Source organism: Anolis sagrei, chromosome 4, assembly GCF_037176765.1.
Source record: "Anolis sagrei isolate rAnoSag1 chromosome 4, rAnoSag1.mat, whole genome shotgun sequence".
NCBI classification, from domain to species: domain Eukaryota; kingdom Metazoa; phylum Chordata; class Lepidosauria; order Squamata; family Dactyloidae; genus Anolis; species Anolis sagrei.
In genome coordinates this window covers 205,374,849-205,398,998 of record NC_090024.1, presented here as the reverse complement: position 1 = coordinate 205,398,998, position 24,150 = coordinate 205,374,849, and the positions used below count along the sequence as shown (strand labels likewise).

General features: G+C 39.7%; 1 protein-coding gene across 2 annotated transcripts; it reads left to right on the top strand.

Annotated features, from left to right (window-relative positions):
* Positions 1-4,881: 4,881 nt before the first annotated feature.
* Positions 4,882-23,554, top strand: PTPN7 (protein tyrosine phosphatase non-receptor type 7). 2 transcript variants are annotated; one of them, XM_067468121.1, is made up of 10 exons: positions 4,882-5,009; positions 6,210-6,453; positions 8,352-8,535; positions 9,927-10,011; positions 12,443-12,519; positions 12,614-12,751; positions 15,329-15,439; positions 16,617-16,774; positions 19,695-19,803; positions 23,211-23,554. In XM_067468121.1, the coding sequence occupies exons 2-10, from the start codon at positions 6,320-6,322 to the stop codon at positions 23,232-23,234; spliced, it is 1,020 nt and encodes a 339-aa protein (XP_067324222.1). In that variant the 5' UTR covers positions 4,882-5,009; positions 6,210-6,319; the 3' UTR covers positions 23,235-23,554. The 2 variants fall into 2 exon arrangements, with proteins under 2 accessions (XP_067324222.1, XP_067324221.1); XM_067468120.1 differs by having other exon boundaries at positions 19,690-19,803.
* The last annotated feature ends 596 nt before the right edge of the window (positions 23,555-24,150 follow it).

Sequence of the window (24,150 nt, the reverse complement as noted above, 5' to 3'; positions counted from 1 at the left end):
AACATACAACTCCTGTGATGCCATAGTATTGACCCATACCAGTTAAAGAGGTGTAAACTGCATTAATTCTCCAATGCAGATGCACCCTCAGGCTCCATCTTCACTGCCAATATAATGCAGATTGAACTGCATTATATGGTCATATAATCTGGTTCTCTGCAGTTAAACTGCATTATATGAGCCAAGCTGACCGTACAAGGCAGTTCAATCTGCATTATAATAACAGTGTAGATGAGGCCACAATTTCAGTGGAAAGCAAAGGCAAACTGCCATGAACAATTTCTGCCAAGAAAATGTAGTGACAGCATTGCCATAAGTCAGAAATGACTAGAAGGCACCCAGCAAGAAGTACTTAGCAGTAGTTCTCAACCTGTGGGTCCCCAGATGTTTTGGCCTACAACTCACAGAAAGCCCAGCCAGTTTACCAGTTTACCAGGATTTCTGGGAGTTGAAGACCAAACATCTAGGACCCACAGATTGAGGACCACTGGCTTAGAAGCTTTCCTGCATTGTATGCCAAAGTAATATGCCTACATTTGGATATGATGCACTATTATTTGAGTGAATGGGTGAAAATGCTATTTCCTGGATCAACCCAGGCAGCAGAGTCTCTTGAAACAGTACAGCTTTTCTGCACAGACTTTTCATTGTCTCATTCACCAACCTACTTGGAAATTTTGAGTGTTTCCTAATTTTCTTTGTTTTCAGAATTGTTAAACTTAAGGCTGAATTTGAAGATAAGGCTACCTAATACATCATTAATACATCGCTAATTTATAGTTACTGTTTCATGCTTTTATGTAACTCTAGTTACATGTGTTGTGACCTTTGTCTGCTGAACATGCCGTCCAAATTTCTACCCACATCCTTCTCTAGTAGGCTTGTGGCTTGTTTTAAATATTTATATTAATATTAATATTTATACTAGGGTGTTTTAAATGTTTTTTAAATGCTTAAATGTTGTTTATGTCTCATGTTTAATGGTTTTAATGATTTTAATTTAGTTATATATTAGTGTTAAGTTATTATGGTTTTTTTCTGTCTACATCTATATTGGCATTGAATTTTTGCCATTAGTATGTTGTAAACCGCATTGAGTCCCCACAGGATGAGAAAAGTGGTATATAAATATAGTAAATAAATAAATAAATAAATAGGAATGGCTAGTTCTTCATAGGTATCAGAAACCAAATATCTATCTAGTACACAGACAGATGAATTAATTTAATAATCCTCTTTCAAGACTGTAATGGGAATAAGCACTAGGGTTATAAACAGAGGTGGCCCTAGGTAATTTTCAACGGTAAGCAAACAGTATTTCCCCCCCCCCCCCCAATCGCTGATATATATTTTCTGTTCGTCATGGGAGTTCTGTGTGCCATATTTGGTTCAATTCCATCATTGGTGGAGTTCAGAATGCTCTTTCATTGTAGGTGAACTATACATCCTAGTAACTACAACTCGCATATGTCAAGGTCTATTTTCCCCCAAGAGCGCCTCAAGAGTGCCCCTGGGCAAAATCAACTATACTGCAAATGCTTACTTTGCATAATGGGTTGAGCCGCCCCTGGTTATAAAGAGCAAATATAATTAGGAGAACCATTGGGGTGCACCTTGACACCATTTTAACTGCCATGTCTCCATCCTAGGATTTGTTGTTTGGTGAGGCACCAATATTCTTTAGCAGAGAAGGCTAAAAAAAAAAAAACCCAAGAAGCAAGGAATGGATGTATTGCCCTTCTGGGTTCCCACTCTGCCCTTTCTCCCAAAGGGAGGCTCCCTCAGGGGTCTGACTCCATACATTTCCCTATACTTGCACCATCACTATAAGCAGGGATCAATATTGACCGTTTCTCCTGAGGTCCCAAACATAGCAGGAACCAAACAGCCCATTCACCCACCTCTTCACCCCTGTGTCATGCCTGTGACACCCATCAGAGTACATGAGCTCCTATTGTCTCTGAATCCCAGGATCCATCACAGGCTCCAGAGATCCCATTATCCCAGACTTGGTAACTGTGTCTTCAGAGATAATCTCCTCGACTGCCCATTAGCTCCCAGCCCATATTCCATTCCAGGCATTTCAATGTAGGCGACACACCAGGTAGCAGACATGCTTCAAATTCAACCAATGATAGTTTATTGAAATTCCTGCCAAACTGTTCAGCCAATAAGTGATTGGGAACCACAGACATTTACACTTTCAGCCAATCTACAGCCAGGCATGGATGAGCTTCCGGGTCCAATGAAAACATGAATCTTGAGAACTTCACCAATTGCCTTCATTCGTCATGTTTCCAAATGTGCGAAACTTACCTATAATATATCCCTGTTTGGATCAGAGAGACATGCTAGATTTGGGAACTGCCCCATTGTCCACTATGGCCAGAGCTGAATAAACTGATTTCTGTTCTGCCTGCACGTCCTGCTGTATGTCTCATTGACCTGATCCGGAGCTGCTGCACATCAAGTTTTCATTTCAGACAACAGATTTATAACTCCGTGATTGCATAGCATTGAGCCATGACAGTTAAATACTTCTACAGTGTAGATGTCCCCAAGACTCAGTTTTCCCTTAATGTTTCATATTATCTGAATATAAAACACTACCCCATAACATATATATCACTTGGCTGGTGCTTCAAGGGCATTTTTACATGTAAATTTCTTTTAACTGGGTTTAACTGGCCAGAATGTACACTGTAATGACAAGCATTTTTCTTCAGTATTCATAGACTCATAGCTGGAACAGACCACGGGGGGCATCCAGTCCAGCCCTTGCTACCATACACAATGAAAGCACACCCAACACCTGACCATCTAGCGACTAGCCTCTGTTTAAAAGCCTGCAGAGGAGGAAACCCAGTGCGGATTTAGGACAAATGAGGCCCTGTGCTAGTTAAGTTATGAGGCCCCCTTCCTTGAGCCCTAAAGGAGGAGGTAGGCCCACTAGGCTTACACTGCCTGTTTTGTGGCACACTTCCATAGACTACCATTATGTCTGGGTTTGCTCTGAAACAAAATGCTTTCAAATTTAGAATTGCACTACATAAACAAAACCCATAATAAAAAAATTGGGCAGAAAGATCCCCCCCCCCCCCCGGGCCAATAGGGCCCAGTGCTTAAGCACACCTAAACACAATGGTAAATCTGGCACTGAGGAGGCCCCCTTAGTAACTACATTGACATGTGATGTAATTGGTATGTGAAGTTGCAAACGGGTATCCATGTTTCCCACCCCCACCCCTTCTCTCTCTATATATATCACAGTCATTTGAACATGCCCCCCACCTGAAGAGTATTCTGTCTTAAAGCTAAAGACCCTTAAGCTAGGAGAGCCAAAGGAGAAAAGGAGGAAGATGTGAGCGCAGATGCTTCCCATCCACAGATAGCATCCGGTCAGCAGGAGCTAACGGTGGTGCAATGGGTTAAACTCTTGTGCCAGCAGGTCAGTGGTTCGAATTCAGGAAGCGGGGTGAGGTCCTGTCTGTCAGCTCCAGCTTCTCATGCGGGGACATGAGAGAAGACTCTCACAGGCTGGTAAAACATCAGGGCATCCCCTGGGCAATTTGCAGACGGCCAATTCTGTCACACCAGAAGCGACTTGCAGTTTCTCGTTCCTGACATAAAAAAATAATTCTGTTCAGCAAACCTAGCAGATAGATAATCAGACTCTCTCACTGCTGTCAGATGTATAGTGTTGTTCTTTATATTATAGCAACTGTTGCCAAATTTGCATCTGGATATGTAAATTTTAGCATACCAATTTTATGAAAATTTGTTCTTGTCCTTCCTCCTTCCTCCTTTCCTTCTTTCCTTCCTTCCTTTTACTGCATTTCTTCCTTTTGTGGAATACACAAGTGGATACCATGGGCTGCAACATTGATGCACACATGCCTCAGAGTAATCACCGTCAAATACAATTAAACATATTTCTGAGTACCCATGTATAGGATTGTTCTATGAGAGGCTTAGGAGCCTTTTAATGTCTAATCTGTAAATACTCTCCTGTTATGGGAGACCAAATGCTTATTAGTAACAATACTATCTCACTATCAACATCTACACACACCATTTCTGTTTGAGCCACAAATCTGGCTTCTCCTGATAACTAGGGTCTAATGTCAGAATGTGACTCATATTTCAACCCAATGATATTTTTTTTATTGTCACATTGTTCACCCTTGCACAAGACTGGATTATCAGTGGTGCAAAAGGAGCCTATACTCCCAGGCATTCAGTATGTGTTTGGCAGCACCAAACACAAATGTGCACATTTTGTACCATGAGGCTGTCAAGAGTTGATAACATTCTCCACTGATCCTTGCCTATTTCCATACTACTCAACTGTCCTGATTTGGCAGTTCCCGTTCTGATTAATCCACAATTGTCCCACTTTTTCAACTGTTTTAAAACTGTTTCTCTCCTCTCTTCAACTTTTTCTCTCTTGGTTTACTTCAATTGCTGAAAATTGAGTTCAAAGTGCAATAGTAATTTGCACTCCATTAATTGAACAGTACAGTGAAGGGGCGGGTGGAGAAACCTTTTCTAGTAGGGTCAGGCAAAGGCAACCTGCTGCAGCCTCTCTTAGCTTGTGTTTTCAAATTCATAACTTTTGTAATCTTGACCACACTCTGATGTTGCTTGGCCCCATGAGTTCCAGTTTTCATCTATGAGATACTGGGTAATATGCATTAAGAAATACATCATGTTCTATTAGGTTGTTCAAATAACTGCCAGATGGCAGTTCTAGGTGAAAGACACAGAGGTGATTCTCCAGCTCTGCACTTGGGGCTTAGCAGATCAGATAGCGGATGGAAGTTTGTGGCCAGTATGTGTGTGGGTGGCTGCAAGGGTGGAGCAAGAGGGGGAAGTGTCATGAGCAACTTACTAGCTTGGTGATAAGGAATTTCCTGTATTCACTTGGCTTATTTTTCACCTTGTATGCTCAGTGTTTGTAGCCTCATCACCACCTCAAGGGGACATGAGGGTTTTGACAACAATCCTGGGTGAGTTGAGATCTACTTGGCTACACTGGAAAGGGAAAGGGGAGGTTAACATATTTGTTACAAGTAGGAGGAAGAGGAGGAGAAAGGCAGTCTTGGAGCTAAGCAGAGGAGTAATTTCTTTTCTATAACCTCTGATGAATTTGGAAATGCTTTTGACTTTTGCTCTCCATGATAAAAGGCACCAATAGTACTATCTGCATTATGTTTCATTATATCAACCTATTCATATGTCTCTTTGCTTATCAACCTTTAGTACAGTAGCGTCTTGCTTATCCATCCATCGCTCATCCTATGTTCTGTATTATCCAGTGTAGTCTATCTCCCGCCCAGATACACAGCTGTTTCAATACATTGCAATGTTTTGGTGCTAGATCTGTAAATACAGTAATTGCTACATAATGTTACTGTGTATTGAGCTGCTTTTTCTGTTGATTTGTTGTAAAACATGATGTTTTGGTGCTTAATTCATAAAATCATAATGTAATTTGATGTTTAATAGGCTTTACCTCAATCCCTCCTTAATATCCAACATTTTTTTCTTATCCAACATTTGGTTGGCCCATTTATGTTAGATAAGTGAAACTACTGTATTTCTAAACTGACCTGTGGTATTCATAAATTGGTGGGTAAGTTATATTCAGGCGAGCCTTTAGCAACTGGTCTTCATGGTAGTGGAGACATCCTATTCATGAAGAAAAGAATGGATGTAAACAAATCAGATACATAAACTGGACTCTTGTGAGCTGAGAATTCATATCTGTTCCTCAGGTTGCTATCTACAGGTTTTAATCTAGCGAATGCACATGTATGTGGTAATATTGTATAGCTTTCTATACAATACAACCTGGGACACTTCTCAGTCTAAAATACCCAGAGAACCTACATTTCCTGGAAATTGGAATAGGAAATGTAGATCCTTGAGAGTAATTTCCCCCTACAGTGTGGGTATGTCTTAATGCACACATGTTTGCATTTTCTTGCAGTCACATAATCTTGTTGTGCTCTTTTATCATGTACCAAGGTCACGAATATGTTCAGCATTTAGAGCAATATCATCTCTTTCTGCTGCATGTAAAGCTTATCATGTTAAGTTGAGTTGTCTATCCCGTCTCTGCCCCCGCCCCCTGGGAAGAGCTTGACTGACAGGCATTGGGGTAGTGGAGCCCTTGGTAATGAATGGTCTTCTTTATGGGTATCCAGGTACTTCTTTATGTCCATGGGCTCATTGACCTACATAGAACCAGCTCTTGGGGCTCCACTGGCTTCTCCCCCCTCATATCTTAAGACGAAGAATCCTTTGCTGGCACAGCATGGTCCTGGCTTGTTCAGTATGCTCCACAATCAATAGTTCCAGCAGCCTGCAACGTGAAGAACTGGGAGCAGGAATGGAGAAGGCTACCAGCAAGAGTCAGGAAGTTAAGAAACATGTGCGGCTGCAGGATAGGTAAGTGTTATTGCTGCAATGTTTCAAAATATTGCATAGACATCACATTGGAATGTGCAAAAATGTGTACATACAGAAATCATAGTGCGTGAGAGGTGATGAATTTGGAAATACTTTTGACTTTTGCTCTCCATGATAAAAGGCATCAATAGTGATATCTGAATTATGTTTCATTATATCAACCTATTCATATGTCTCTTTGCTTATCAACCTTTAGTACAGTAGCGTCTTGCTTATCCAACCTTCACTCATCCAATGTTCTGTATTATCTAATGCAGCCTCCCTCCCTCCCGGATCCACAGCCATTTCAATACATTGTGATGTTTTGGTGCTAAATTAATAAATACAGTAATTACTACATAGAATCATAGAATCAAAGAGTTGGAAGAGACCTCATGGGCCATCCAGTCCAACCCCCTGCCAAGAAGCAGGAATATTGCATTCAAATCACCCCTGACAGATGGCCATCCAGCCTCTGTTTAAAAGCTTCCAAAGAAGGAGCCTCCACCACACTCCAGAGCAGAGAGTTCCACTGCTGAACGGCTCTCACAGTCAAGAAGTTCTTCCTCATGTTCAGACGGAATCTCCTCTCTTGTAGTTTGAAGCCATTGTTCCGCGTCCTAGTCTCCAAGGAAGCAAAAAACAAGCTTGCTCTCTCCTCCCTGTGGCTTCCTCTCACATATTTATACATGGCTATCATATCCCCTCTCAGCCTTCTCTTCTTCAAGCTAAACATGCCCAGCTCCTTAAGCCGCTTCTCATAGGGCTTGTTCTCCAGACCTTTTATCATTTTAGTCGCAATACACGTTACTGTGTATTGAACTGCTTTTTCTGTCAATTTGTTGTAAAACATGATTTTGGTGCTTAATTTGGAAAATCATAACGTAATTTGATGTTTAATAGGCTTTTCCTTAACCCCTCCTTATTATCCAACACTTCACTTACCTAACGGTCTGCTGTTTATGTTGGATAAGCGAGACTCTACTGTATGTAATACTTTAGGCTTTCCCAGGCACTCCATACTCTTTTTAATCAATTTGGAAAAGGAAGAATGGCATATTGACTGGAATCTAGGGTATGAATCAAGATAACCCAATTCAACCTTGCCTTCAATATGTTTATCTCTTCTTGCCTCCTCTCCTCTCTCACTCATACACAGTTTAACCCGAGTGGCATGTCTAAAATGCCAGAGTGGCATGGCTAAAATCATGCTCTCAGCACTTAGCACGAAGGAAAGTGTACAAATGTAACCACCACTAAATAAATCTTGTCTTATCTTCCAACCACACATTTGTTTGTGTCCTATGGGAGATGAAAGCAAGCACCTCCCATATTGTGATTATGGGAAGGAAAGCCTCTCTTTGGTGTTGCATGGAGGGAAGCATTCAAATGGGCATTTCCTTTCTAACAAAAAGAGTCAGTTTGCCTTCCACCTCCCACATCAGCATACTTAGTCTGACACCCAAGACAACAACAGTAATACTACTGAATTAATTTTAAAAACAATAATTGTATTTTTTTAATCTGCTAACCACTTTTTGTCCTCCTGTAACCGCTAGAATTAACACCAAACTGATTAGGACTTTATATATAAAGAAAGACAGCATGATGTAGTAGCATGAATGCTAAACTACAACATTGGAAACTGGGATTTGAACCCTTCTCAGCAACTGAAACCCATTAAGTGACCTTGGGCAAGTCACACTGCTTCAGCTTCAGAGGAAGGCAAAAGCAAACCTCCTCTGAATAATTAATGAGAAACCTCAATGATAAGTTAGCCTTAAGGCTGTCATAAGTTGAAATGACTTGAAGGCACAATACAAGAATAAGATAAAGACTAGCACTTGATTTTTTGAGATTGATACTTCGTATGTTAAGTGTTTTTTTTTTCCTTTCAGAAGGGGCTCCAGTGTGTCACTGGTCCTGGACATGAGCTCCTTGGGCAACACAGAACCCATTCGGTCAGTCTCCACTCCTAGAGATGTGACAGTGCAGGTCTTGAACACAGCCAGCCACATTCTTTCTCAAAAAATGCTCCAAGAGCAGACCTGGAGACTGGAGCAACTTCAAGAGGAGTTTGCGGTAAGATAGTCTTTCTTGCCCCCATCTTGTTTCAAATCTCACCTCCTCTAATAAACCTTGCTACTCCCTCAGTTGATGTTGGTCCAAGATAGTTTGTGGGCTGAACGAGAAGACTGGGCCATGTTTCCCACGATTTGATGTACAGAAGCTAATCAGATAGATTGCTGAATCTTATTTTAGTGTTAGGAATAGGACAGAATTCTCTACAGCATAAGAGAACAACAGCTCTGCTTAGGAGGCATAGGGCAAGTTGCATGGTGCACTAAATGCTGTCCTGAAACACTTCAGAGCAATTGTTCTCTTTCTACCTAATGGTAAGACAGACCAACTAACGACAATAATGACAGACGTTTTCCTCTCTATTTAATTTCTACAGGCTAAGTCAAAACTCAGCTCCTTACAAATCTACTATAGCAAAGATGTTGTGCTAGCATCTTAACAGAGAAGAACTGTCAGACATAATTTTTACCTCATTTTCTTATGCCTTTCAACTGTCCTGATTTTGTGGGGACAAATTGAATTGATCTGCTGTCATTCACTTTTTGAGCTGCTTTCAAAATGCCACGATTTCTCTCTCCTCCCCCAACTTTCCCCCTTTGTCATACTTTAATTGCTGCAAATTGAGTTCAAAGTGCAAAAGTAGTTTGCACTTAGGATTGCTAGAGCTTAATGGTTGTGTAGAAGAGGAATTTCAACAGATGTTACTTATTACTTGACTCGTCTATATAACCATTAAAGGTACATGAGCCTTCTCCAATTTTCAGTCTGTCAACCCTATTTGCATTCACCTAACTCAGGGTATACTTACATGGAAAACATAATGCAATTTGACACTGCTTTAAGTGGTGTAGCTCAATCATATGGAATCATGGGAGTTATGGTTTAGTGAGATACCAGTCCTCTTTGGCAGAGAAGGCTAAGGAACTTGTAAAACTACAGTTCCCATGGTTCCATAGCATTGACTATGACAGTTAAAGGGGTGTCAAACTACATTAATTCAACAGTTAGGATGCAGTCTCTGAAGGAGGAGAGGAAGGACTCAAACTGGTGTCCTCCCAAGTAGGATGAGACTCTTCCAGTTTGTCTATTCTTCCTCATTAATAACTTTTGCCATCTTGATGACACTCTGATGTTGTTAGGCCATGTGAAATGTTGAAGGATATGTTCTCTATGCAGAACTGGGTCTAGTTCGTAATGGGAGAATAAAAGATCCCTAAAGCAGCCTTGATCGAGTGATTGGCTGAAATAACACATAGCTTTAAAAGCAAAACAAAAAAAGTATCTACATGACTAGAGAAAGAGCATTAATTCTCTTTTCATACACTTTGGGTACTCTGTATTTCAGAATGGAAAATGATTTCAGTGATTCCTCCTTTTCTCCTCCTTAACAGAAAATCCCCTCAAACTTTATCAATCCTGAAGAGCTGGACATCCCTGGACGAGCTGCAAAGGACAGATACAGATCCATTTTACCAAGTATGTTCACCTTGGATCCATTTCTTAACAGGAAGTGAAAGGAAATGGGAAAAGAACAGTCTGATGGGTCCATAAATTCTCTTTTGGATTTTGCTTAGTGTCTTTCTCAAGATTTACTATTATGTCAGTACTATTATGTTCTGCCAAGGGCAAGATGGATGGATGGCATCCTTGAAGTGACTGGACTGACCTTGAGGGAGCTGGGGGTGGTAACGGCCGACAGGGAGCTCTGGCGTAGGCTGGTCCATGAGGTCACGAAGAGTCGGAGACGACTGAACGAATGAACAACAACAAATTATGTTCTACACTTCACCGCAACAGAGAAAACTATGAGCTGTGATAGCATTCTCAATGTCCTTTTCTCATTTCTCATGGTCCTTTCTCTAGAATAGGATTGTCCTCTATAACTTTAGACAGATAATCACCCATGTCATGGCCCTGGAGCTGTGGGCAACTATTTGCATCTTACACCATGAGAAGAGCCATATGACTCTTATTCAAGTGTTGCCAGCAACATTCATATGCAGAAATCGGATGCAGGACAGCAGTACTATAAAGTCCATGACTTGATAAAGACTCTGGTCTTCATAGTCAGAAAATAACAGTACAGCATCTTTTTTAATTACACCAAGGCAGGTATACAAGAAAAATATATTCATTGGTAAAGAAACTGTGTCCTGTTAGTGCAAAATAGTATATAATCATAGAATCATAGAATCAAAGAGTTGGAAGAGACCTCATGGGCCATCCAGTCCAACCCCCTGCCAAGAAGCAGGAATATTGCATTCAAATCACACCGAGATTGAGCTGAAAATCCTATTCAGACATACCTAGCCATCTATTTTCTACCTCCTGAACCTACGCTACAGAACTAGGGGATAATACAAACCAACCAAATCCACAACTTTTTGGAAGAAGGTTGGGACACCAATTTAATTGTAATTTAATTTGCACACAATAATACTTTCTAAGTGTGAGTCCTATATAATTTCTGTTGGTTCATTAATTTATTATTGTTCAGAGCTATTTGTTATATGGGTACTTGTGACTTTAAAAGCTATAGTGTGGCGAGCTAGAAATTATCATTGCCAAGTATAGACAAAAGATGTCACCTTACTTGGCATGGATGGCACCCACTTGCATAAGTTGATGGCACAAGTTGATAGTATCATCAACTTGTGCAAGTGAGGTCCCATTCCAACTTCTGTAATGACATTAGTTCTGAAATGAATTCTCAGCAGATACATTTAATATAAATGGAAGCTTGAGAAAGGGCACAAAAGCAATGAAATTTCAAATATTATGATGGTCCTCCCCAAGAGGCTTATGGATCCAGATAGATTCCTGATGGCTCTTGGGAGCTTTCCTGCCACTTCAGTAGGTGATTCTGTTGAAGCCTTGGCAAACCTCTGGAATGGGAAAATTGCTAAGGCAGTTGACACAATCACTCCCAAGCATCCTCTCTCACAGAGCAGATCCAAACCAGCACCTTGGTATACCATGGAGTTGGCAGCAATAAAGTGAGTGAGATGGAGACTAGAGTGATGTTGGCAACAAGCTTGGAGTGATTCCGACCGAGCATGGGATAGAGCTTATTTAAAAACCTACTTGACAGAAAAGGAAGCAGCACAAAAGTCTTATTTTGTTAGCAACATTGCATCCACAAAGAACTGGCTTTCCAAGCTGTTCCAAGTGGTTAGAGGACTATTATATCCTAGCCCCCAGCTGTGGCCCCCTGTCCACTCGGTGGGTCATTGTGAGGAATTTGCTTGGGACTTCATGGATAAAGGCACTCAGATCTATTCCGACTTAGATGCCAGTTCCAGCGCAGTGTCTTTGGAAGTTATGTGGGCACCTCCTTGTCCAACCTAAATTGATTCTTTTCCATTGGTGCAGTCTGATGAAGTGGATAGGGTCCTTTGGGGGGCAAGAACCACCACATGTATCCTAGAGCATTGGCAGAGTGGATTAATGAGATCAGAATGGCTCCCTCCCTATTAACTTTTAGGTGCCAAATAAAAGCTTTTCTCTGGAATCAGGCCTTTGATGAAGAATAATACAAGAGCGATAAGCGGAATAGTAACATTTGGGCTGAACCTTTTTGTGCAGTACCTTTATGGAAAAGTGGTAATTGGATGGATAATGGATTCATTTTATGTTTATTTAGTTTTAACTATAACTAAAGTGTAGAATGTATTTTAATCTGTAACATGTTCTATTATGATCTAACTGCTTTATTATGTTTCAATTGTTAATTTTTAATTATGTCTACTTCTTTTATTCCAATGTACCTTGTGCATTTTATACCTTGCTGTTAACTGCTTTGACTCCCCGGTTGGCCGGGGGGGGGGGGGGAAGCAAGATATAAATTAATAATAATAATAATAATAATAATAGAGCATCCAAGGTCTCCATGTAACTATCTCTCTAGATCCTCAGAGTCGTGTTTGTCTCAAGACAATGAGGAACCAAGAGGACAAGTGTTACATCAATGCAAATTACATCCGGGTGAGTCAAAACATCATTTGACATGGTAGTTCTGAAGATTACTATTGAATTGTGTCTTCTTGTTTATGGCTATAATTTCTTTTCCATGCTTTAGGGTTATGCAGGACAAGAGAAGGCCTACATTGCCACACAAGGACCAATGCTAAATACCATAAATGACTTCTGGACAATGGTGTGGCAGGAAGAGTCTCCTCTCATAGTCATGCTCACCAAACTCAAGGAAGAGAAAGAGGTACCTGGGGCATGAAGTCTATGTTTTTCCCCATCCTGGAAAGAACCTGAATGAATTGCTGGTTGGTGGGGGTTTAGGGTTGGTAGGACTTGATAAGGTCTTTAAAGCTAGAGCATAATGTCATATACACACAATCAAATAGTATCTGCAATCGGAACATTTTTGTTCTTACTATATTGTAGATACATCACTATCTATAATAAGGAAATAAAAATTGTTATCAAGGTATGCAGTTTGAGCATGCCTTATTTGATATTCTGTTATCTGAAATACTCCCAAGATCTAAAATTGTTCATGTGGGTGGCTGAGATAGTGACAATGTTGCTTTCTGATGTCTCAGTGAAATAAAGTGATGTTTTATGGACAAAAGTATTTAAAATATTGTATAAAATTACCTTCAGAAATGGATATGAAGTATATATAAAACAAATATGAACTTGTACATAAAGATAATCCAAAATCTTTTAAAAATCCAAAATCCAAAACACTCTTGGTCCCAAGCATCTTGAGTAAGAGATACTTATATCATATTTCTAATATGTGCTTAGTCTGCAAATATGCAAACACACAATATTCTAACATGAGAGTCTTAAAGCAGAGGGCAAAAATGCTGACCTTTCACCAGATTCTGAAACAGAGCATCTGCTACACCCCACACAGTCACTCCTGGATGCTTTCAGTCCCTTTAAAATAGCTGCTAAAATTCTCCCCCCATTTCTGGGTCCATCTATATTGTAGAGTTAATGCAGCTTTAACTGCCATTTGTGCCATTCATTTGAGGAGATATTTATCAGCAAGGATGCCGACATTTCCACCAGAGGACCATCTCTCTGCTATTGCAGGAATGGGATTAATTAGGTCTCTCGAATGACACTTCCACCCTTCTAAAATGCATTGCAGGTACAGTATAGCATAACAGTTTAAGGGTGAATGGACATCCTAATGAGTTGCAGGAACAAAAGCAGCTATCTTTGAAAAGAATAAAACATGCCCAAAATGCAAAGTTGGGCAGTAGCTTTGTTAGGACCAACAAAAATTGGCAGCCTGATTGCTAACCGAAGCCAGCTATAGGGAGCACACCAGACCCCTACTGAGGCAGCTCCACTGGCTGCCGACAAGTTTCTGGTCCCAATTCAAACTGCATCAGTGGTTCTCAACCTGTGGTTCCTCAGATGTTTTGGCCTTCAACTCCCAGAAATCCTAACAGCTGGTAAACTGGCTGGGATTTCAGGGAGTTGTACGCCAAAACACCTGGGGACCCACAGGTTGAACCAGTGCCCTACATGGTTCAGGTCCAACCTATCTTCATGACTGCATCCCCCCCCCCCCCTGTGAACCAGTGCGGGCTCTAAGATCTGCCAGGGAGGCCCTCCTCTCGGTCCCACCTCTATTTCATGCGTACCTGGTGGGGACGAGAGAGAGGGACTTCTCAGTGGTGGCCCCAAAGAGCTCTTCAGGCAGGCTTTTGGGAATGAGTAAGATATCTGCTAATCTAAGGACCAAACAGGTTAATATTGGTACTAGCACTTTAATGGCTGAATTGGGCTGCGGGTGGAATGCTGTACTATTCATTTTAATGGCAATTAGTACTGCATCTCATTCGTTTTTATATTGGATCTTTTGTATCCTAATTGATGTTGTCATTATTTAATATATTGATGTAATTTTACCTCTATTTTTATGTGTTATAGCACTTATATGTGCTTCTTTAAGCTATTCTGAGACCTTTCTGGGAGATTTTTTTTTCATGTCAGGAGCGACTTGAGAAACTGCAAGTTGCTTCTGGTGTGGGAGATGTTAGCAGGGTATAAATAAAGTTGTTGTTGTTGTCCCACAAGGTTTGGGATCACTTTAATTGTTCTTAACAAAATCATTACCCATATATGGGTATTGTTTACACCTTCTTCCTGATGTTCATTGCTTTACACTACATTTCTATGTATGTTTACACAGAAAGCAAAACACTACTATTCATTGGAGATTGTTCCATGTGGATAGTGTACACAGAATTGAAGCTTATTTCTGGAAGGTCAGGAAGCTGGGGTGAATCCTGGCAGATATAAAGCATATAAATGTATGGGGCAGTGAGTAACAATGACTGTAACTCAGGTATCTCCTTAACTCCTTAAATGGCTTTTGTAGTAATTGATGATGTTGTTGATGATAATGTTGTTGTTAATGCTGGACTGTGGATTGTTTTAGATTGTGCCTTGATTTTTGAACCCTGTTTTTTCTATGTTGTACATCGCTGTGAGTCGCCTTCGGGCTAAGAACAGCGGTATATAAGCAAAGTTAATAAATAAATAAATAAATAAATAAATAAATAAACTCCAATATTCCTTTAAGCCTTTTCTCTTCTCTAAAGCAGCTTTAAAAAGAAAGAATAAATGCTCCAGAGCTTCCTGCATGCCGCAGCCTTATCCAACTTACCAGTTGCTCCACAGGCTCCTTCCTGTAATACATGTGCTACTGTGGAGATGGGTCTTTGTGTCTGGTAGCTTTGTGGGTGCATGGTTCTGCTTTTTTGTATTATTTTAGGCTTCTGATTCATGGGGGTCTTTGTCCTTTTGATTTCAGAAATGTATCTGTTACTGGCCTGATACAGAGGCAACATATGGCTCTTTCACCATCCAACTTCAAGGAGTGTACAAGTATGATGAATACACTATCCGTAACTTTACCCTACAGGTAGGTCGGAAGGGCTGGGAACCGAAAAAAACAACAACTCCAAGTGTTGGTTATACATGTGGGAAGATGGAGTGGGGGGAGGATTTTTTTGGGAGAGACCTGGACACAATTTTATTTCTCTGGACCTGTGGAATTCCTTTACTTAGAATGGCTGTCAAAAACAAGCCTTTTAAAGGAGTGGGTAGTGATTTTATGCAATTACCTCAGCTATCTGATTAAAGAAGCATTTTATTTGGTCTTATTAGTGATTGTTGTTTTTGCTGTTTTTGCTGTATTTCTGTTGTTCTCTTTACTTTGTTACTTGTCTTTAGTTGTCGATGTTGTTACTATTGCTGTTGAAATAAAGGCAAGCTTTTAAAAAGAAAAAACAAAAAAACAAACGACATCTGCTCCAACTCTTTCATTTTTATTTGTTTCACTTTCAAAAGTCTACGGCCCCTTCCACACAGCTGAATAAAATCCCACAATATCTGCTTTGAACAGGTATATATGGCAGTATGGACTCAGATAATCCAGTTCAAAGCAGATATTGTGGGATTTTCTGCCTTGATATGCTGGGTTATATGGCTGTGTGGAAGGGCCCTACATTTTATACTCACAATTTTGCTTTTTTCTCTTTTTTCAAAAGCTTTAAAAATATTTAAACAATATTATGTAATCCTGATATTTCCTCCTATATTTGGAAGGTACCACTGTAGCACTTGAAGAAATGAGTTTGCTTTTAGTAAATAGTAATGGGACCGGCAACAAAATGTGGCCATACAAAATGCTTCTACACAATATTCCAGCCAACCCTCTGTGCACTTATTTTCATTCCCTCACTTCCTTTCCCCCCTCACCCAGCAGTCAAGGAGCATTTGAAGGGAAGGACTTAGCATTTCTCCTGCAAACCTCAGAGTCTCTTCCAACCTGTGAATACCTCCCTCAGCTGTTGAAACATATTCCAAATGGGAATGGAGATAGGATAGAATCGGTTTCTCCCCAATGCCATTTGTGAAGCCATGGACAACTCCTATAGTCTTTAAATCCTCCAGGCAGAAAAAAAAGGAGATGGGAAAAGTGGGAATTGAATGCCTTCAAGAGCAGTAATTATCTCATCATCTTTAAAAAGTCTTAAGTAATAGTCCTTATGCCTGAACACTATAATCAGAGGTTTACTATTGTATTATGTTCTCAGCTCAAAGACAAGTATCGTGATGTGAAGCACATTGTCTTCTCATCATGGCCGGACCAAAAGACCCCAGAGTCAGCCAAGACACTTTTGCACTTGATTTGTGAGGTGGAGAAAATCCAGCAGTCCTCAGAGAGCACGGGGCCTATTGTGGTGCATTGTAGGTGAGAATCTTTCTTGGATTGTATTTCTGCATGGCAAGGGATTGGACGGGATGGCCCTCGTGGTTTCTTCCAACTTTCTGATCCTGTGATAATGTTGCAGTGGCATCAGTGGTTCAACAACTTTGTTCTGAAGACAGACCTTTTCAGACTCAAACACCCAGATTCAGAATGTATATATCTGTTGATTTGGCAAAGCTTTGTTCCATCATAAGATCACTATGATGCTGGTCTGGAGTTTCTAGTTCTTGTTGAAGCATCATCATCATCATCATCATCATCATCATCATCATCATCTTTATCTTTATTTATACCCTGCCTTTCTACCCATGGGGACACAAAGTGGCTAACACTCCAAATTAAACAAGTTTAAAAGGTGCAATACAAAAGTATTTTTTTAAAAAAAAAAACCAATTAAATATCTGTGTGGTAAAAACAGAATTAAAATACAAACTAAAATGGCCTTTAAAACTCATATTCTCACCAATTCTACCCAATCTCCCCAAAGCCCACCCCTTACCCTTCTCAAAATGACTGTAGACATTAAAAGGTCTTGACCTGATTGAGGAAGGCCAGCAGGGATGGGATCATCCTGGTTTCTCTTGAGAGGGAGTTCCACAGTCTGGGAGCAGTCACTAAGGCCCTCTTCCATGTTCCCACCAAGCGCACTTGAGGGGATGGTGGGACCAAGAGAAGGCCCTCTCCAGTAGATCATAGATGTCTCCCAGCTTAACATTTACTATGTGACTTTGGCCCAATCACTGTATCTCCACAGTATTGTGTATTATTTTCAAAGACGTAGCTGTATTCACCTATAGTATTAGTATACTAAGAGGTCTTTTTGCACCTTAGAAACTATGTGAGAGAAGAGTTGGTAGAAAGAAATCTGTTTCCTCAGATTCATGGAGTAAAGTGCTTAGGAGCAGACTTCTATTGGCAGACCTTTATAGGCAGACTGTATGTGCAAATAATAATAATAATAATAATAATAATAATAATCACACACACACACACACATTCACACATGCAGGGGTAGGTTGCAACTGTAATACTAGCCCTGACCAGAAAGTGATCTGTCCATGACAACTTGGAGGTATTGATCACCTTTGCCCACAGATCTGTATGTTCTGAGTGGGAAATTTCATCAAGGGCATGACATGCCAATTGGGATAGCCCATGTTTATCATGGATACCATGAATTCCCAAGCTGCACCTAAAAAACTGGACTCTAGTGGTATGTTGAAGTCACCCAGAAGCAAATGTCTGGGCAACTGCAACAACACTTCTGAGACCAGTTTTGCAAGTTTGGCCAGAGAGTCCGTTAGGCAGCAGGGAGGACGGTACATTAACAGTCTATCTCTAGTTTTCAGACTCAGGTACACACACTCAATATGATTCATAGTAGGTGGTCTGGTTAGGTTAGCCATAGAAATGAAAAATGTGTGGCTATGGCGACAAGTTTAGTTTTGATTATGGTTGCCAGGGGACAAAAGGAATAGGAAATGTTTGCCTAAAGTCAATATGAGCAGATGACTTTGTCTGCCATTCATATGGTTATTGGAATATAGGGAATGTAGAGTGAACCAGAAAGAAAATATGATGAACTGGCCAAGAGGGTCCTCATGAGGTTGAGTTGCCAACTAATGTCACAATACATGTAGTGTGCCAGGAACCACTGTCTTTGTTCAACCCATTGTTTATGGCCAGGAGTTTGTGGATATATACCAGCATTCCACACAAGGATGGATATGTTGTCAAGAACATCATTTCAGATATGATCATAGCAAACAAAACCACTTAGGTGTTCTCACACACAGCTACTCCACTTTTGATAATAACAAATACTGCCATGGACACAGGCATGGCACCACAATATGCCAACATTGTCATGGCTTAGAATGTGTCCTTAACTCCTGTGCCCAAAAATCTCTCTTTTAGCTCAGGAACATAGATTCATAATTTGGATTCATGGAGAAGACTCAGGGGAAAGACCCATTATACTAGAATTTCAACAATTTCTGTGTCACCATCAGCCTCAGCCTGAAGCTATGCAACAGAACAAGTCCATTTTCTGCACACGACTATAAAGTTGCACAACAGACATCTGAGCACCACACGATATTGCAAATCCACTGACCTGCATACGTATTTGCATGCCTCCAGTTTCCAACCTGACTTTAGGCAATGTCTTTCTTCTTTCATTTGTCCCCCAGCAATCCACTGAAAAATATACATCTTTGCATAGTTAAAACTGAACTTATTACTTCATCATCATACCCACATGTTTTACATTTCTATGCAGACATAGAGTTTACCAGTAAATTTCTGTTCCCAGACACTTCACTCATGCATATGAGAGTGCATCTATATAATCAATGCAGTTTGACAACACTTCAGCTACTCTTGCTCAATGCTATTCTGGGATTTGTAGTTTAGTTAGGCACACCACTCTTTGTCATAGAAGGCTAAAACTACAGCTTCCATAATTCCACAGCATTGAGCCATGGCAGTTAAAATGGTGTCAAACTGGATTAATTCTTCAGTGTAGATGCACTCTGACAAAGTAGACTTAAGTCTATGAAAGTTTATGCTATCAACTTTTTAAAGTTAATATCTAAGGTGTTACAAATTCCTTTTCCATTGTGGTTATTGTGAGGATAATATGACAAGGAGAAGAGCAATCCACTTGAGCTCATCAAATATAAGTAGTAAATAATAATGCAATAATTATTTACTGGCATTGAAGTATGGCCATGTCCTAAACACACAAGATTGATACATATGAGAAATAACATTCACCCTCAGTGCACATGTGTTTGGATGTGGATGGTGCTTCCCTTTTGATATTCAGAATTTTTCTCAACCTCAAAACATATATATTGTACTGTGATCTGACATTATCTTGGTCTTCTATTCAGTGCAGGAATTGGCCGGACTGGCTGCTTTATTGCTGCACAGATTGGATGCCAGCAACTGAAGGCCAAAGGAGAGGTAGACATTTTGGGGATAGTTTGTCAGCTCCGCATAGACAGGTTTGTATTAAGTGACAAAATGTTTTCATTCTATGTAGAAATTAAACTCATTCCTCAAAAACTGACATCATTAACATGATGACCTCCAGATATGTTGGACTCTGCAGCTCCCATACCATTGCTGGCTATATCGGTTGGGGATGGTGGAGGATGTAGTCCAACACATTTTCTGGCTGATATGGTACAAAATTTTCAAAAAAATCAAAGCATTAACTAACAAGAGAAGTATATACACTACAGTATGACCCCTTTATCCACAGTTTTATTTACCCATGTTTCAAAAATCTCTCACTTGTCAGAAGTGTTTGTGAGCCTCCAGTGTTTGGGTCCTCCAGTGTGATACCATGGTATTTTTCCATTCCAAGTATAGCAAAAAATAAAATAAAAATAAAATACAGAATTTGCTATTATCCATGGTTCAGGTAACTACAGGGGTTCTTGGAATATATTCCCCAGGATCATACTGTATCTGCCTTTAGATTTGTCCTGTGTTCTTGGGAAGGCTAGACTTCCTTGAAAGTTTATAAAAGTTGTTCAATAAAATTGTTAGGATTTTACTAATTTATTGCAAAGTTTTATCCTGTTCAAACTAGCTTATCAGCAAGCTTAGAGCTATTAAAATGCAATCTAATTAATATGCTATTATGCAGTTTGACAACACTCTTGCTCAATGCTATTCTGGGATTTGTAGTTTAGTTAGGTACCCCACAAGCTTAGAGCTATTAAAATGCAATCTAATTAAAATTAATATGATGACATGTCAATAGGCACAGCATACAAACATTAGAAACCATCATCAACAACTTTTAAAAGCTACAGAAAATGTCACTACTAAAATTCCCTTCAAAACAAGAATGCGTTAACCAACTTCTCTTAAAGACTTGCTCAGTGTTATTGATTTTCTTATACAATTTGCTGGTGCTTTGTATTATTTGGCATGTTCATGCTGTGATAGCAATTTGTCCTGCTTTATACAAGATTTATTTATTTTATGTATGTCCTGTTTTTCTTCTAGTGTGGGAAACAGGGCCACTCATAACAATTTAACAACAACAACAACAACTTTATTTTTATACCCCGCCTCCATCTCCCCAAAGGGACTCGGGGAGGTTTACATGGGGACAAACCCAAATTCAACATGGTTAAAATATAATCATGGCCTGCATAGTAAACAGTTTTTAAGCTCGGGCGGGCGGGCTGCTGCAAATCCTTTGCAAGGACAGGGATGATGGGTAAAGTGCTGAAGCTGGATAACAAGTTAGGGACTGGGACGGCAATGTAAAAAAGAACACTATGTCTCTAGTTAGGGGACAGCCACAGTAGTTTTCGATCGTAACTAGGGGTCAAAATTATCTGGGGAACTATTGAATGAAAAACACAGTGGAACACCCATGTTTTTAGATCTTTACAGAAGGTGGACAGGGTGTGTGCCAATCTAATCTCCCTTTTAAAACAAAGTTCAAGTAAAATCTTATATTGCAAATGTTTAAAAAAACAATTAAACCATTCTATTAAAAATCATTTACAGATTGAGCATTCCTTATCCAGAATTTGGAAATCCAAAATTGTCCATAGAAGCAACTAAGATAGTGACATCTTTGCTTTGTCATGGTTTAATGTATGCAAAACTATTTAAAATATTGTACAAGGTGTGTCTATAAGGTGTATATAAACTTAGATTAATTTTCTATTTACATGTGGATCCCATCTTCAAGATATCTCATTATGCGAATTAAAAAAATTCAAAATCCAAAAAACCTTTTGTTCTAAGCAAAAACACAGGACACCACATTGAAAACACCCTTCTGTCACATTATTTAAGAACCACAGGCCTGCCTAAAGATATATTACTTAACTGCCAGCAGAAAGAAAGCTGAGAGGAATCAACTGAATCTTTGTATCTTATGCAGAGTTCGACAACCTGCGAACAGCCACCAAGAAGTTTCTCTCCTGTATTCTCGCCTCTGATCAGATTGAGAGAAAGCTCTCCTATAAAAAAATCCTTGGTAGGCTCATATAAGGAGATAGTTTTTTTACAATGTCTAGACTAGGCATGGGCAACTTCAGCTCTCCAGATGCTTTGAAATTCAATTCTCACAATTCCTAACAGCTGGTAGACAGTTAGGAATTGTGGGGGTTGAATTCCAAAACACCTGGAGGGCCAAGTTTTGCCCATGCCTGGTCGAGATCCAAGACACACAGGGTTTCACAGTTATAACTACCATTTTGAATTCTACAAAGAAAAGAACTGAGAGCTAGTAAAGTTATTTCAATACAGGTAGTCCCCAAGTTATGAACAAGATGGATTCTGTTGGTTTGTTCTTACGTTGAATCCCTAGTTGCAGCCTTATAAGCCCATTGTTTCCAAAAGCACCCTCACATAGTGTACATTACATTAATCCAGATGGGATGTAGTCAAGGTATGTAGCCAGATCTGACATCTCCAAGAAGAAGCACACCTGGCACACTATGTTTAGTTGTACAAATACATAGCTGGCCACCACCAATACCTGGATCTCACTTTAGATGTCTGTCCAGAAGTACAATTCAGTTGAGATATCAGAGGGAGTGTAATTCCATCCAGCACAGGTTGAATGCCTATTCCTCAATCTCCCTTACTAGTGTACAGGAGCATTTCTGTCTTGTTTGGATTAAGTTTCAATTTGTTCACCTTCAACCAGGTCATTACTGGCAGCAGACACTAGTTTAATATGGCTTCTTTGGAATTAGGTGGGAAAGTAGAGATAGAGTTGGGTGTTATCAGTGCATTAAACCTCAAAATTGCAGATAAACTTTCTCATGATTTAGCCACAGTATCCTATGTTCTGATAACTTCCCAAATGAACTACTGCAATATATTCTGTGTAGGGCACAGAGGCTACATGTACAGATGACCACTGGTCATGTTAATAGGAGCAAAAAGGAGTAAGCATATCATGTATTTTCTGAAAGTAGTTCACAGCATATTAGTACATAAAGCCACATTAATTCAGAAGACTTGTAAGAGTTGCATTCTCTATTACTGCCATTTCTAAACCAGGAAGGCTTTGCTAGTATACCATAATGTGGCTCATAAGGCAACAATATGCAGCATGACTTTCTTGATGGTGGCACCCATATTATGTAACTAAATTCTATTAGATAACCTGTTGTGTAATTTGTTATTTTAACTATGTCCTTTTCTTTACTCCTAGAAGATGGGAAAAGTGTACCATCACAATTGTTGAGTTGTAATTATTACTGGAAGGTGTCACGTGCACATGAGCTGTTTACAAACCTTGAGTAGCTCTCAATTTGCCATTTCAACATTGAGGAAACAGAACAATTTGGTATAATGTTGTGCACAGAATGAAATTATTGTTACTTTTAATGGATACATGGCTAAATAAGTTTTCTTTGTATTACAGAGGTGGAATGATACAAACCAGTGAACAATACCAGTTCCTCCATCACACGTTAGCGATGTATGCTTCACAGCTTCCTGAGATCACAGACTCCTGATGACATATTTTTGTTTGCCTGCTACTTAACACTTGGCTTAATGGGACATTTTTCTGAAAGAACTACCGTATTTATATTTCAGCCAAGTGTTGTGTACATATGAAGAATTATTGAGTTCCTGGGTAAATGTACTTACATTGCAACCCTCCCACCTCCTGAAAGCAATTTAAGTCTTGGTATGTTTGCTTTCTTAATAATTTGTGTAAAACCAGATCTTCATTTCAAATTAATTAAAATAGTTTGTTCCAGACATATGGCTGATAACTGAATTTGCTAACCCAAATCTATTAAAATGATCCTAGTAGCTCAAGCTTACTATCGTACAAATAAAAGAGGTCAGGTCATCATAATGGAAAGCTAGCCTCATAGATATAAGGTTAGCCTCATACAACTCATACAACTCTTCTTGGCTGAGTCACACTGCAGGGTTAATTGAGACAATGCTATAAGAAGATACATAAGATGAATCAGGTTTCTACATCTGCCTAGGTCCACATATATGCAGTTGTCATATATGCAGACTATCCTATTCATGTGTGAACATCAACACACAGTGCTCTTCTTTTGAGGACATTGTTGGCATCTTAATGTTATTCTACAGCTGGAACAGTGTAAATGATGTGTTTAAACATCACCAGGCAAACATATGAAATGTATACAAGTGATCTAATCTAATGCTTCCAGCTTAAATGTGGATTCAGTCTTGCCACAACAGAAAGGAAAGGTGCAAGTAAAAACAATGCACCTGTATCCACAGAGGATACATTCCAGTATAGCCTTGTAGATACCTGGAATGGTGCATAATAGTGTGTCTTAGGTATTGACTATACATAGTCTATAACAGTG

Excerpts from the sequence above, each read along its gene's own strand:
- PTPN7 (XM_067468120.1), top strand. The coding sequence starts at position 6,320 with ATGGTCCTGGCTTGTTCAGTATGCTCCACAATCAATAGTTCCAGCAGC. Across the intron at positions 15,440-16,616 it reads TCCGTAACTTTACCCTACAG|CTCAAAGACAAGTATCGTGA; the intron begins GTAGGTCGGAAG and ends TTATGTTCTCAG. Across the intron at positions 16,775-19,689 it reads CCTATTGTGGTGCATTGTAG|TGCAGGAATTGGCCGGACTG; the intron begins GTGAGAATCTTT and ends TCTTCTATTCAG.